Source organism: Schistocerca americana, chromosome 1, assembly GCF_021461395.2.
Source record: "Schistocerca americana isolate TAMUIC-IGC-003095 chromosome 1, iqSchAmer2.1, whole genome shotgun sequence".
Lineage (NCBI taxonomy): Eukaryota > Metazoa > Arthropoda > Insecta > Orthoptera > Acrididae > Schistocerca > Schistocerca americana.
In genome coordinates this window covers 321867087-321882272 of record NC_060119.1, presented here as the reverse complement: position 1 = coordinate 321882272, position 15186 = coordinate 321867087, and the positions used below count along the sequence as shown (strand labels likewise).

Sequence of the window (15186 nt, the reverse complement as noted above, 5' to 3'; positions counted from 1 at the left end):
GTTGTCAAGTTTATGGTTCAGCTGCTCCTTCCACACTGCACGTGCTGGATCCAGTCCACCATCGTGGTATCCGTTTGGCCACCGGTGCCTTCCCTACTAGCCCTGTTGATAGTCTCCTGGTTGAAGCTGGGATCCCCCCCCCCCTTTCTGTTTGGCGGTCCCAGCTTCTGGTGTCTTATGCCCTCACTATCCGTTCTTCTCCCACTCATCCTTCCTATTCTATCCTGTTCCCAGACCATGGAAGTCGCCCACCCGACTCCCACCCTCGGGCGGGTTTACCGGTTGGGCTGCCCCTTGCGTCTCTTTGCCGTGATTTTCAGCTTCCTTCTTTGTCCTGTCTTCCTCGCTCCCTCCCCTCCACCCCTCCTTCGTTAGTTCCTTGGCCTCGAATTCGGATGGATCTCCGCCAAGGTCCGAAAGATTCCATCCCCCCGGTGGTGTTCCGTTCCTTTTTCCGCCAAATTTTATGGGAGTTCCGGGATGCTGTTGTTTTTTACACTGATGGCTCTAAATCTGCTGATCATGTTGGGTATGCCTTCATGTCCTCTGTTGGAACGGAAAGTCTTTCTGCTGCCACCTACATGTGGGGTGTTTACTGCAGAATTGATGGCAATTTCCCAGGCCCTTACCTTTATTAAACAATCCCAACACAACCGCGTTTTGTTATGTACGGACTCGATGAGTGGCCTTCTTGCTATTGACCGGTGTTTTTCGCGCCATCCCTTGGTCTCTGCCATCCATGACCATCTCGCTGATATTCACCGTGCTGCTTGTTCCATTGACTTCCTTTGGGTCCCTGGCCATGTGGGTATCCCGGTTAATGAGCTCGCTGATCGTTTGGCTGGGGGAGCAGTTACTTACCCCCGTTTTCTGTAACCCCTCCTGCAGCGGATTTATGGCTTCACATCAAATCCCACTTCGCACAGTCATGGGCCAATTCTTGGGAGGCTACTCCCCTGTCTAATAAACTTCGTGCAATTAAGGTGACACCAGGCCCGTGGCGTTCTTCCTTTCGCATCTCCCGAAAGGACTCGACCACACTGTGTCGTCTCCGCATTGGCCATACTCGGTTGACCCATGTTGTTGTTGTTTTTTTTTTTTTTGCGTGATGAGCCACCCCCACTATGTGGTTGTGGAGCCTTCCAGTCAGTAGCCCACATTTTGGTTGAATGCCCCCTTCTTTTGGCTCTGCGTGCTAAGTACAGGCTCCCCCACACTTTACCTTTGATGTTGGCTGACGATTCCCGGATGGTCTCTCTGGTTCTCGGTTTCCTCCGGGAAAGTGGTTTTTACTCTCAGTTTTAAGGTTTTTAATCTCTCTCTGGTGTTGGGGCAGGGCGGTGAGTGTTTGGGTGTCTCCCACTGTAAGCAGTGTTCAGAGATTCCTGATGCACCTACCTGACCGAATTCCTCTTTTCTTCCCCTTTTACTCTGTTTTTACCCTTTTTTTTTTAAAGGCTTGGTTAGTCTTTCTATTCCCATACGTACTTTCTACATTATAGCAGTTGTACCTTTTAAGTCAGAGGTGGTCTTGCCTATGCTGCTTCAGCATAGTGTTGTGTTCGTTCTCTTGCCGACTTCCCTCATTTTGTTTCTTTACCAATGACAACGTGACTGTCCTTTTACGTTTTTCAGTTTTATTGTTCTGACTTTACTGAGATGTCCCATTAGCGGAATGGAGTATATTTGAAACAAGGGACTGATGACCTTGCTGTTTGGCCCCTTAAATCTCAAACAACCAACCAACCAACCATTCTCTTTTTATAAGTCTCTTAACCATTTTACTTTCTATTCTGCTGTTTGGGGTAAAGTTTGTCATGTTGGTAGCAAAAAGTTGTATTTTCCAATACTCAGTTGGACTGTTGCAAGCAATATTATAGCGGATTCTGTCAATATCTCTGACACTTTTTGTCACTACTTCACAAAGACTTCAAGCTCCACCCATTACCATCCTGAGTTCCTACCTCGAAAGTGAGTATTTAGAGGTTGTGGCGCCTATTTTCTGATGGCAAGCTTCGACTCCATACTTCGTCTTATCTGGAGAGACAGCACATTTCCTACCAGTGGCATAAAGCCATTTTAATGCTTATCCTTAAGCATGCTAAAGACAAACATATTCCTTCTACTGTTGTCCCATTTCCCTCACCTGTAGTATCTGGAGGGTTATCGAACAAACAGATGATGAATAGGCAGCTAGTATGATGGCTTGAGTTGCAGGAATGACCATATGACACTTGCTGGAGGACACCACACATTGCACAAGTGGTGCTTATTAGGCTGCCTGCCTCACTTTAAAAGATCAGATTTTTAAAGTATGCATGGATCCAGGTTTATTGGACCTTTGTATTCACCAGAAAGCGGTACATTAGGGCTGTAGCAGTCCAACCACATTATTGGGTGTGTCGGTCTCTCTTCATTGATGATTTTGTGGTCTGTTAAAAGTCCTGGAGGACCTGTTGAAGCAAGTGTCAACTTCAGTACAATCTTGACCATGTCTACTTCTGGGGCATACACAGTGGCTTCCACTTTTCCGATGGAGAGGGAAGAAAAAAAACTGGCTGCAAAAGAATTCCACTCAGTCCTGACGCCTCTGTCCTGGTGCCCTTCTGTTCATCAAAACATCAAAATTCTTGGGTTTAATGCTCAATAGAAAACTAAGTCAGTCCTCCCATATGTCCTACTTGGCAGTCTGTGTTCATTCTCAGAATGTACTGCACATTTTAAGTGGCACCTTTTGGAGTGGAGCACACAGCCACCTTTTGATTTTATCAGTACTTAGTGCAATTGAAGCTGAAATATGAATGCATGACCATCCATTTTACATTGCCTTAACACGATTCACCTGTGCAGAATCTGTTTGGTTACTTTTGTGAGCCCCACCAGTCCAGCTATGACCCTGTATGTGGAAGCTGCCAAATTACTCCATCTTCAGTCATTCATGCAACATTTCTGGAGCTTTGTACACATTTTTGGGGGCACATTCATTTATATTGATGGCTTGAAGGCTGTCCATGGCAAGGGTGTCCTTGATGTTGGTGAAGACGTCTTTGAATATTGCCTTTTACGCCAGTCCTTGATTTTTTATTTTATTTTATTATTTTTTTTCTCCAGAGCTATTTGTCAACTATCACCTTGTACATAGTATAAAACATCAGAATATTTGGTACGTGCTGATTCTCTTTGGTCTTCACAACCTTTTTGTGATGTACCTGTACTACCGTGTTGTACATCTGATTCAGGTATGCCTTCCCTCACCCACTGATGGTAGCACTAAAGGGTTCTTTGTATAAGCTCGTGGAAATGTGTTAGTGAATAAGGTTGCTGATGCTGTTGCCGGTGCCTCGAGTGGAACTCCTCTACCCAGGCCTTTTAATTATTCCGTCCCTTCTGACAAACACAGCATAGATAAATGTAGGAATATTCTGTCATTCTGGCACAAACAGTGGTCTTGTCTCAGTGGAAGCATGTTCAGAGAGATTAAATCCCCGTGGAAGGCTTGGGCAGCTACCTGTCATCATAATTTTAACTAGACCATGTATTGGGCACTGTCTTTTCAGCCAGCAACGTTTGCTAAACAGTGACCAGTTTACTGTCACTCTGACAAATCACTGACAGTGCGCCGCTTCATAACGCAATGTCAGTTTTGTTTTTTAACTCCTGGCTTATTAATGTGCCTTTGTCATCTGAGCCATCTGAGTTAGTAGACACAGCACAGGCTGTAAAATGTGTTCTACTCTTTACCTGCCATAGCAGCATGGCAAAGGAGATTTAAATTGTGAGTGTAGACACTGGTTGTTCCTCTCTCTACTCTTATCATATGGCCTCTTAAAAAAAAAAAAAAAAAAAAAATCCCGTATGTTAATGACATTTAGGCCCCTATGCGTCGACTGACTTCAATAATCAGAGTGCTTTCCCTAGAAAACAGTCCATTTTAAATAATGAGCTTTGGCCGTAACTGTTTTGCACCCCCAAGTCAGAAGAAAAAAATAAACAGACCTCAGGATCAAATCTTGTGAACAAAGAGAACAGCATTGACAATATAGTGCAAGAGACAATGAATATTATAACCTAAGATGCAAACGTGATAGCCTTCACTGCAGGACCTCCTAGATGGCACTCAGTCCATTAGTGTCATTAAGTAATAGCAAGGGCCATTTAAAAAAAGTGAAAAAGGCATTACAATTACAAAGGATGCCTCACCCTGCTAATACCCCCCTGCGGGTCCGGGGGTTAGAATAGGCCCGCGGTATTCCTGCCTGTCGTAAGAGGCGACTAAAAGGAGTCCATCCCCCTCACGGGGGTAGTTCGCCCCTGCGTCCGGAGACGGACGGTTCCACGACCTATCATCGTGGTCCTTTTGGTTTTTTCACTTCTCGTTTCTTCCTTCCTTTTGTTGGTTCCTTTCTTTGCTCTTCTCCACCTCACTGTCTTCCTTACTCTTTCCCTTGCCTTCTCCTTGCCTTCTCATTGCCTTTTTCTCCTTGCCTTCTCATTGCCTTTTTCTCCTTGCCTTCTCATTGCCTTCTTCCCCTTGCTTTCTCATTGCCTTCTTCTCCTTGCCTTCTCTGGTCTCCGCCTCGGCGTTTGAGACAGTCTGTCCTCTTTCTCCCTCTCTCTCTTCTTTTTCCTCTTCTTCCTTCCTCCCTGTGCGTGTCTGAAGGCCGACCCACGCGTTCGCACGCGTAGCCGGTGACGGGGTAACGCGTAAGTCCCCGCCCTGGGTAGACATGTAAGGCACGCGCGTACCCCCTGGTAAAGGCCAGGCCCGGGGAGGGGTGATTGCCTGAGCTGATACCTTCTGACCATGCCGATTGGTCCCTCCGTCGGTTTCTCGGGAGGTGTGACCTGAGGTGTAAACATTCACCTAAGGCGGGAGTGCCCTCTGAGAGGGTCCCCACAAGGAAGGAGCGCGCCATCGGAGACGCTGGCAATCATGGGGGATTCCTCCGCAATGGATTCTACTCCATCTCTTTCGACTTCGACCCAAAAACGGAAACGTGACCAGCCAACAGTGACAAAAGTACTACCGCCTGCCCCACAGTTCCTCGTAGTTTCTCGAACTGAGGACGGAAAGGATTTTTCCTCTGTCAACCCTTTCGTTATTCAGAAGGGCGTAGATGCCATAGCCGGATCTGTCAAATCCTGTACCAGGTTGCGTAACGGCACCTTATTACTGGAAACTGAGAATGCCTTTCAGGCACAAAAACTGCTTCGGGCCACCCTCCTGTACACGTTCCCTGTCCGGGTGGAGGCCCACCGAACTTTGAATTCGTCTCGTGGTGTGGTCTATACTGACTCCCTCGACGGATTGACTGACGAGGAGCTTCAATCATTCCTCGCTGAGCAGGGCGTGACGGCTGTCCATAGGGTCATGAAAAAGGTCAACAATGACCTTGTACCGACCCGGACAATTTTCTTGACCTTCGATAGTGTTAAGCTGCCATCGCGCATCAAGGCGGGCTACGAGGTTATTTCTGTTCGCCCCTATATCCCGACACCTACGCGCTGCTACCAGTGTCAGCGTTTCAATCACACTCGACAGTCTTGTTCCAATGCGGCTAAATGTGTCACCTGTGGCAGGGATGCCCATGAGGGTGACTGTCCACCTCCGTCTCCTCGTTGTGTGAACTGTCAGGGTGACCATGCAGCATCCTCCCGCGACTGTCCTGTCTATAAGGAAGAACGCTGTATCCAGGAAATTCGGGTCAAAGAGAAAGTGTCCACCTCGGCTGCTCGCAAGCTATTGGCTAGTAGGAAGCCCACGCTGCTCCCAGCGGGGAAATACAGTACTGTCCTCGCCTCTCCTCGGACTACCCGGGAGGTAGCAACCCAGACATGCGATCTGACCTTCAGCACCACGGTCGTCCGTTCGGCCAGTGCTAAGATCGCGCGGTCGACGTCTCCTCTTCCTCCCATCACCCCACAGACACGAGCACCTTCTTCAGCTTCTGCTAAAACGAAGACACCGAAGTCAGATGCACGGGCCTTCAAGAAGGAACCATCCCGTGCAGACTTCCTCCGTACCTCGACCTCACAGCCTTCGACCGGTACTTCCACTACACGTCCTTCCAAAAAGGCGCATAGGAAGCACAGTTCTCCTTCCCCGCCACGGCGCATTTCTTCTCTTGCGCCACCCAGCGGCTGCCGCCCCAGGCCGTCATCCGTTTCGCCTGGCCGCACCGCTGGTCGCCGTACATCTGGCCGTTCACTGGCGGAGGAAGCTCCCCCTCCCGGCCATCCTCCCGAGATGGCCGATGACCCTATAGACCCAATGGACGATGACTGTCCGCCTACTGATAGCGGCGGCAGTGCTCGCTCGAAGCCAGGCCCTAAGCGGCCTTCGAGGTGACCACTTCTCTCATCTTTCTTTTCTTACGATGGCACTTATTCACTGGAATATTCGCAGCATTCGCTCCAACCGAGAGGACTTGAAGTTGCTGCTCCGCTTGCACCGTCCGCTTGTCGTAGCCCTCCAGGAAACGAAGCTACGCCCATGCGATCAAATTGCCTTGGCACACTACACCTCTGTGCGTTTTGACCTACCCCCTGTGGTAGGTATCCCAGCTCATGGAGGGGTTATGTTGCTGGTCCGGGATGATATTTACTACGATCCCATCACGTTGCACACCGGCCTGCAGGCAGTTGCCATCCGCATTACTCTCCCCACTTTTACGTTTTCCTTTTGTACCGTTTACACTCCATCGTCATCTGCCGTTACCAGGGCAGACGTGATGCAACTTATTGCTCAGCTACCTGCACCATTTTTGTTAACTGGAGACTTCAATGCCCACCATCCCCTTTGGGGCTCTCCAGCATCCTGCCCGAGGGGCTCCTTGTTAGCAGACCTTTTCAACCAGCTCGATCTTGTCTGCCTCAATACTGGCGCCCCTACTTTTCTTTCGGACACATCTCACACCTATTCCCATTTAGACCTCTCTATATGTACTCCCCAACTTGCACGCCGGTTTGAGTGGTATGCACTTTCTGATACATATTCGAGCGACCATTTCCCGTGTGTTATCCATCTCCTGCAGCATACTCCCTCTCCGTGCTCCTCTCGTTGGACCATCTCCAAGGCAGACTGGGAGCTCTTCTCTTCCAGGGCTACCTTTCAGGATCAAACCTTCACAAGCTGCGATCGTCAGGTCGCACACCTCACGGAAGTCATTCTCGCTGCTGCTGAATATTCCATCCCTCACCCTACTTCTTCTCCACGTCGCGTACCGGTCCCCTGGTGGACCGCAGCATGTAGAGATGCTTTACGTGCTCGTCGACGTGCTTTACGCACCTTTAAGCGCCACCCTACAGTGGCGAATTGTATTAATTATAAACGATTACATGCTCAGTGTCGTCGTATTATTAAAGAAAGCAAGAAAGCCAGCTGGGCTGCTTTCACAAGCACCTTCAACAGTTCTACCCCTTCTTCTGTTGTCTGGGGTAGCCTGCGCCGGCTATCTGGCACTAAGGTCCACTCCCCAGTTTCTGGCTTGAAGGTCGCGAATGAAGTCCTTGTGGCCCCTGAGGCTGTCTCCAATGCCTTCGGCCGCTTTTTCGCCGAGGTTTCGAGCTCCGCTCATTACCACCCTGCCTTCCTCCCCCGCAAACAGGCAGAGGAGGCTAGGCCACCTGACTTCCGCTCCTCGAATTGTGAAAGTTATAATGCCCCATTCACCATGCGGGAACTCGAAACCGCACTTGGCCGATCACGGTCCTCCGCTCCAGGGCCTGATTCTATTCATATTCAGATGCTGAAGAACCTTTCTCCTGCGGGTAAAGGTTTCCTTCTTCGTACATACAATCGCATCTGGATTGAGGGACATGTTCCCGCATGCTGGCGCGAGTCTACTGTTGTCCCGATTCCTAAGCCGGGGAAGGACAAGCACTTGCCTTCCAGTTATCGACCTATCTCGCTTACCAGCTGTGTCTGTAAAGTGATGGAGCGAATGGTTAACTCTCGATTGGTTTGGCTGCTCGAGTCTCGACGCCTACTTACCAATGTACAATGTGGATTTCGAAGGCGCCGCTCTGCTGTTGACCATCTGGTTACCTTGTCGACCTTCATTATGAATAACTTCTTGCGGAAGCGCCCGACCGCGGCTGTGTTCTTTGATTTGGAGAAGGCTTACGACACCTGTTGGAGGGCGGGCATTCTCCGCACCATGCATACATGGGGCTTTCGCGGTCGCCTCCCTCTTTTTATTCATTCCTTTTTAATGGATCGACAGTTTCGGGTACGTGTGGGTTCTGTCCTGTCAGACACCTTTCGCCAGGAGAATGGGGTGCCACAGGGCTCAGTTTTGAGCGTCGCTCTCTTCGCCATCGCGATCAATCCAATAATGGATTGCCTCCCAGCTGATGTATCAGGCTCCCTTTTCGTGGACGATTTTACCATCTATTGCAGCGCGCAGTGTGCACGTGTCCTGGAGCGCTGTCTTCAGCGTTCTCTTGACCGTCTTTACTCCTGGAGTGTCGCCAATGGCTTCCGTTTTTCTGCCGAGAAGACGGTCTGTATTAACTTCTGGCGCTACAAAGAGTTTCTCCCACCGTCCTTACGACTCGGTCCCGTTGCTCTCCCACTCGTGGAGACAATCAAATTTTTAGGCCTTACCTTTGACAGGAAACTTAGCTGGTCTCCACATGTGTCATATTTGGCCGCCCGTTGTACCCGTTCTTTAAATGTCCTCCGTGTTCTCAGTGGTATGTCGTGGGGAGCGGATCGAACCGTCCTACTTCGTCTATATCGGTCGATCGTCCGCTCCAAGCTGGATTATGGGAGCTTCGTATACTCCTCTGCACGGCCATCCATCTTACGCCGCCTCAACTCCATACAACATCGGGGTTTACGACTTGCGATCGGAGCATTTTATACCAGTCCCGTAGAGAGTCTTCATGCTGACGCTGGCGAATTGCCACTCACCTACCGGCGCGATATACTGCTTTGTCGGTATGCCTGTCGGCTACTGTCAATGCCCGACCATCCGTCTTATCGTTCCGTTTTTGACGACTCTCTTGACCTTCAATACGGGTTGTATGTCTCTGCCTTGCTACTCCCTGGAGTTCGCTTTCGTCGCCTCCTTCAACACCTTCATTTTTCACTCCCTGCAACCTTTCGAGTGGGCGAGAGCCGCACGCCACCTTGGCTCCAGGCTCAGGTCCGCGTTCACCTCGACCTCAGCTCGCTCCCAAAAGAGGTCACCCCCGGTTCGGTCTACCACTCCCGTTTTTTGGAACTTCGTTCGAAGTTCAACAACATGACTTTCATTTATACAGATGGCTCTAAGACCAATGACGGGGTCGGGTGTTCCTTTATTGTCGGGGCACAAAGTTTCCAATACCGGCTCCATGGCCATTGTTCGGTCTTCACAGCTGAGCTCTTTGCCCTCTACCAGGCTGTTCTTTACATCTGCCGCCACCGACATTCTGCTTATGTCATCTGCTCAGATTCCCTGAGCGCCATCCAGAGCCTCAGTGATCCGTACCCGGTTCACCCTTTCGTACACCGGATCCAACGCTCTCTTCAGCAGCTGGTGGACGTCGGTACGCCGGTTAGCTTTATGTGGGTTCCTGGCCATGTCGGTATCCCTGGGAACGAAGCTGCAGATGCCGCGGCCATGGCTGCGGTCCTCCAGCCTCGGACAGCTTCTTGTTGTGTCCCTTCGTCCGATTTTAGCAGGGTCATTTGTCGGCGCGTTGTGTCGCTGTGGCATGCCGATTGGGCTGCACTTACCGACAACAAGCTTCGGGCCTTAAAACCTCTTCCCGTGGCTTGGACGTCCTCCTCACGCCCTTCTCGGCGGGAGGAGGTCGTTTTGGCAAGGTTAAGAATTGGACACTGCCGGTTCAGCCATCGCCATCTGCTGACGGCTGCGCCGGCGCCGTTCTGCCCATGTGGGCACTTGCTGACGGTTAGACACATTTTAATGTCCTGTCCTGATCTTAACACACTGCGCCTCGATCTTAACCTGCCTAATACTTTCGATGCCATTTTAGCGGATGACCCACGAGCAGCTGCTCGTGTTCTTTGTTTTATCAATTTGACACACCTCGCTAAGGACATTTGATGATGTTTTTTAATCCTATGCCTGTCAGTCTGTCTTTTATTGTGTTTTCCCTTTTAGTTGTTGTTGTCAACTTGTGCCTCGCGGTGCATTCTTAGAGTAGTCAGGGCGCTAATGACCATTGAAGTTGTGCGCCCGAAAACCACAAAAAAAAAAAAAAAAAAAAAAAAAATCACCCTGCTAATAACCTAATCTTATTCACACACAGAAAATGAATGAATGTTACTTAACTAAACAACAACAAAATTTGGGAACAATGTTGCCACAAGGAATGCACACACACTTGCTTCTAAATTTTGGGCCAGCAAGGACTTACCAATGGATGCTACTTCCTTGTGGAAATTTTTTATAAGGAAGTAATTCGTTCTAACTGTTAACATGGCCAAACCATGCTTCACATAAATTTGAGACTCAAAAAGTTATTACAATTACTAACTTGCTTTTACTCAACACTCAGACTTTGAGAGAGTCTGTCCAGTAGCGGCAGCTGGCAGGTAGTATAATGATTCTTTTACATAGGGAATTGAACAATACACTAGCACAATTTATAAACGCGTACCTGAAACAGAATACAGTTCATAACCACGTAATACGTAACCTTTATAACAATGGTAACAAAACTATACTGAACTGGACACATTTTGGCAACCATGCAAGAGTTGGTCTATTGAGGCAACCTACCCATTTTTTATTAAGATTTTTTTTTATCCTGTTGACCATTCCATGTCGGGGTACCTATGTCCCTTTATAACCAACAAGCACAAGAAAACAGTATTCTGTGCGCTTCTGGCTACAGAACCACAAATTTCACAATTCCATTCAGAATAGCTGGTATAGTGACTGCTGTGTCTCATAGACATTTTGTACTCTGCTATGTTGCTGACCTGACATGAACAACTTATCCTCTTATACCTGGAAAATTCTTACATTTACAGCCCAGTCATACTGTACATGAAGACTAAATTTTTATTCTTTCTTTGATGATCTGGCCCAGGTGTTAGATTGATGCCAGAGGTTAAGTTGATGACGGAGGAGCATATTAGCACACCTTCAGGCAGGGCTCCTGTCATGACAGTTGCACCCAGGCCAAGTTTCCTTTCATTCATGTGTCTACTTTTACATGTTAGCTACCTATTTTAATGATAGCCTTATTAACTATAATCTGAACACATTCTCATACAGATTTCCTGTAACGCACGTAACTTAGATTATTTTATCTTAAGTACAATATTTTACTTTTGACTGGTTGTTCATGGGGATAGAAAAACAACATACACAACAGATGTGGTTCTTTTTGAATCTCGTACACCATTTTAATGACACTGACTTAGACTTCTTCTATTTTGGAGTTGGTTCCATGTTGTCCTAATCCAAGGAATTTTCATTTAATTGTGTTCTCTAAAATGGAGAGATTAATAACATCATTATTCTACGTCTATTGTCATTAGATGTCCAATGAATTGAAAATATAAGTGAAAGGAATCACGTGTGCTGGTGTATTCTCTAGTGATGTAAATTCGTTTGTTGCAGTTGAAGAGGAACCTTTCAATACTGCAGAAATCAGCAAACTCTCCTAGTTTGGCAACAATCATACGGGAATGGCAATTGATTTGTGAAAGACCTCCAAAGGGTTTTGAGAAGTTTTTCAAACCAGGTACTGGCAAACAATCATCAAAAAATGGAAAACCGAAGGAAGATGTTCCAAAAGAGACACAGCAGCCACCACCTTCGAGAGGAACTAGTCAGCCTCCACCCAAGTCTACCCAGAGACCGTATGATCAGTGGTCATTTGGGATGTTTGGAGGTCAGTCCAGGTAAATATTGTTATAACAAAGGGAACTCCTCTTTTGTAAACAGTAAATAAGTTGTTTTGCTTCTTAAACAATTTAAAATTTGAAGAGCTTTTTGTGTTTATGTAAGAGAATGCTAACACACAGATTTTTTATTTTAGTACTTAGAGTTTTTTGATTAACGCACACAGCTAGAAAAAGTCAGAATGATGGCATTTACCGACATTGAAAATCGTAATTATGCTGATAGGAACTTTCAAAAATTCCAATATGCTATAAGCTTTAGAAGTTGGAAGAGGTGCCCAAACACTGTAAAGTAGCGAAGGTAGGAAGCAAGCCTTATGAATACCAAAGTGTCAGTGAGATGGGGGATTGTAAAGAGGCTGACTGAGGGAGCATATACTAAAGTGCGCGTCATTTATGTTGGCGGCCGAGTTTATGTTCGTTCTGCGCATCTGACGTCACAAAACACAGTCAGCCAATGAACAGAGAACGACGTTGCCACATCTCGACTGCAGTGCAGTGAAGACCGAGTGTCTTCAGTTTTAGAAACGTTCAGTCATAAATAAAGTAATAGAACAAAAGCACTGTCTTGATAGCAGACATTCTTTTATAGAAAGTTTGGAAAAAGCATTCTTTATACCAATTGCTTCATATTCTATTAATTAATTAAACCAAACAAGCAATAAGACTCCTAATTCAGGCGATAGCAAGGAAAGGTGTTTGTATCACTCTCACGAACCGCTTTTTCGCAATAAAGAACAGCGGTAATTGTTTATTTCCTATTGTACTTCGACGAAGCGTGAGTAATTCATAGTCATACCAACAGTGTTTGTCAGTATTTTGCGCGACGTGTTATAGTCCTCATGGCGTTTTGCAGTCAGATGATGTGCGTTAGCGTAACGGATAAGGTGTTGGGCTGCTATGCGAAAGGTTATGAGTTCGAACCTTATGCGGTGCTTAATATTTTCATTATTTAAAAACAATATCGAAGTGCCTTACTTCACGAATTATATTCGTTTGAATGCAATTTTTTGAAATTTCTTGTGCTTTCTCTTCATTAACCCTTTCGCTGCTGCAGACACGTGCTCCCCGCATTCCGCGCTGTGCGCGATTTTGTCATCACTGCACTGCTCACCTATGCAGACACATGGTGTTCCCACTGATTTGACATACTTATCATTCGATTTCACAAAAACTATTTGGCCAAAAAATTGGATTTTTACACGTCTTCTGACTGATACCTTCCCCCCATAAATAACTTAATTTTGTGTCTATATTCAACGCAGTTATTATGCAGCATTAAATGTAGTAAACCATTGCACGAAATTTTGAAGAGTTTACAGAGGTAGAAGTCCATAGCGTATACTTTCCGTATGGTCGATTTTAGTTGCCACAATGTTGAGAATGAAATGTGGACAAGATACCTAAATTTCATATAAAATTTACTGTATGACAATATCTCATTTAATTTAAGTACGACATAGGTGTCGTATGTAATATTGAGAAATATTCCGTCTTTCGCGACTGTAATAAAAGTATTATTTACACCGGACGCGTTTGGCTTTATTTTAAAGCACTTCAATCAAGGAAAGGTATGGCACATACACAATTGTACTCATGTTCTCTTTCTCGTTTTTGTTCCACAGTCGCAGTTTTACCAATGGTACTGAAATATATTCCTCTTCTGCAACTGTAATAAGGGACTTATTTAGACCAGACGCGTTTCTCTCTTTTGAAGCATCTTCAGTGGACAGTATTTTGTCTCCTCCATTGCCAAGTCACCTTTCGTAGTTTTGTGCTGCGGTAACACAATATTCAACGTTTGTGGTGGCTGATCAGTGTTTTAGCAAATAAATGATGTTTGTGTGTGCCACACACAAAAATCATATTTGACGTAGCTCAGAGCACTTCACTGATAGACGGTATATTCAAGTCCTAATGTTTTTGTAAGTCCACAGTTTTGTTTAATGTATTTTGTTTACTTCCTTTTGATTGATTGAACTGCTTTAAAATAAAGCCAAACGTGCTCAGTGTAAATAAAACTTTTGTTACAGTCGCGAAAGACGGAATATTTCTCAATATTACATACGACACCTATGTGGTACTTAAATGAGCTATTGTTATACAGTAAATTTTATATGAAATTTAGGTATCTTGTCCACATTTCATTCTCAACATTGTGGCAACTAAAATCGACCATACAGAAAGTATACTCTATGGACTTTTACCTCTGCAAACTCTTCAAAATTTCGTGCAATGGTTTACTATATTTAATGGGGCATAATAACTGCGTTGAACATCGAAACAAAATTAAGTCATTTATGGGGGGAGGGTATCAGTCAAGATGATGTGTAAAAATCTAATTTTTGGGCCAAATAGCTTTTGTGGAATCGAATGATAAGAGTATCTAAGCAGTCCGAACACAATGTGTCTGCACAGGCGAGCAGTGCAGTGACAAAATCGCGCACAGCGCGGAATGCAGGGACTACGTCTTTGAAGCAGCGAAAGGGTTAATGCGGCCGTGGTGGCTTTAATTCATGAACTGCGCGCTCCCCCCTAAACGTAAGCTTGCGAACTATGCTATACTATGGCGCTGCTTCTATTGGCGCATGCGTCGTGTGCAACTGGCAACGCAGCAATCTCCCGCATCTGGGCGGGCATGCGCGAGCCGCCAAGATAAAAGAATTGAACTATAGTCTGTGGAAAATACAGTTAAACGATAGTGAAAAACACACACACACACACACACACACACACACACACACACACACACACACACACACACACAGCATACCCAGTACATATGAACTGTAATGAACATATTGGTAGATTAAAACTGTTTGCTGGACAAGAATTCAAATAATGAGCTTTGTTCCATGCAAGCAATTCTGGCAATAAATGAGCTGTTCGAACATGCCTCACAACTATCATTAAGTTTCAGTTAATAATACATTCAGATGTAGGGCGAAAAAATTCAAACTGGAAAATGCCCATCTCACAGGCAATCTAGTCAGCAAGGCAGGCAGGAGAGTTTAAGTGGAGCTTAAAAGATTACAAGAGAATTGTCAATACATTGAAATATCCTTATGGGCTTGCAATGTGAACAAATAATAGAATTGGGAAGAACATTTTTACAAAAGACCCACTTCTAGGTTAAAGTTCCAGTCTGTCACACAATTTTAATGTCATAAATTACAATTTAGTGTGTTTCACTAATTGATTTATTCACTGTGTTTTGTATTATTTAGTAAGAAAGTAATGTGTCTTCAATAATCTTGGCTTCTAGTTTTTGTACAGTACATATTATGTTCTGTCCCATTGGAAATAGTGAATAC

General features: G+C 45.9%; 1 protein-coding gene across 1 annotated transcript in view; it reads left to right on the top strand.

Annotated features, from left to right (window-relative positions):
• LOC124598678 (AFG3-like protein 2) overlaps positions 1–15186 on the top strand; it is a 145105-nt gene that overhangs the window by 34927 nt on the left and 94992 nt on the right. Inside the window, exon 2 of the mRNA XM_047136018.1 lies at positions 11589–11872. Within this exon, the coding sequence (XP_046991974.1) occupies positions 11589–11872 (284 nt within the window). The remainder of the gene's footprint in view (positions 1–11588; positions 11873–15186) is intronic.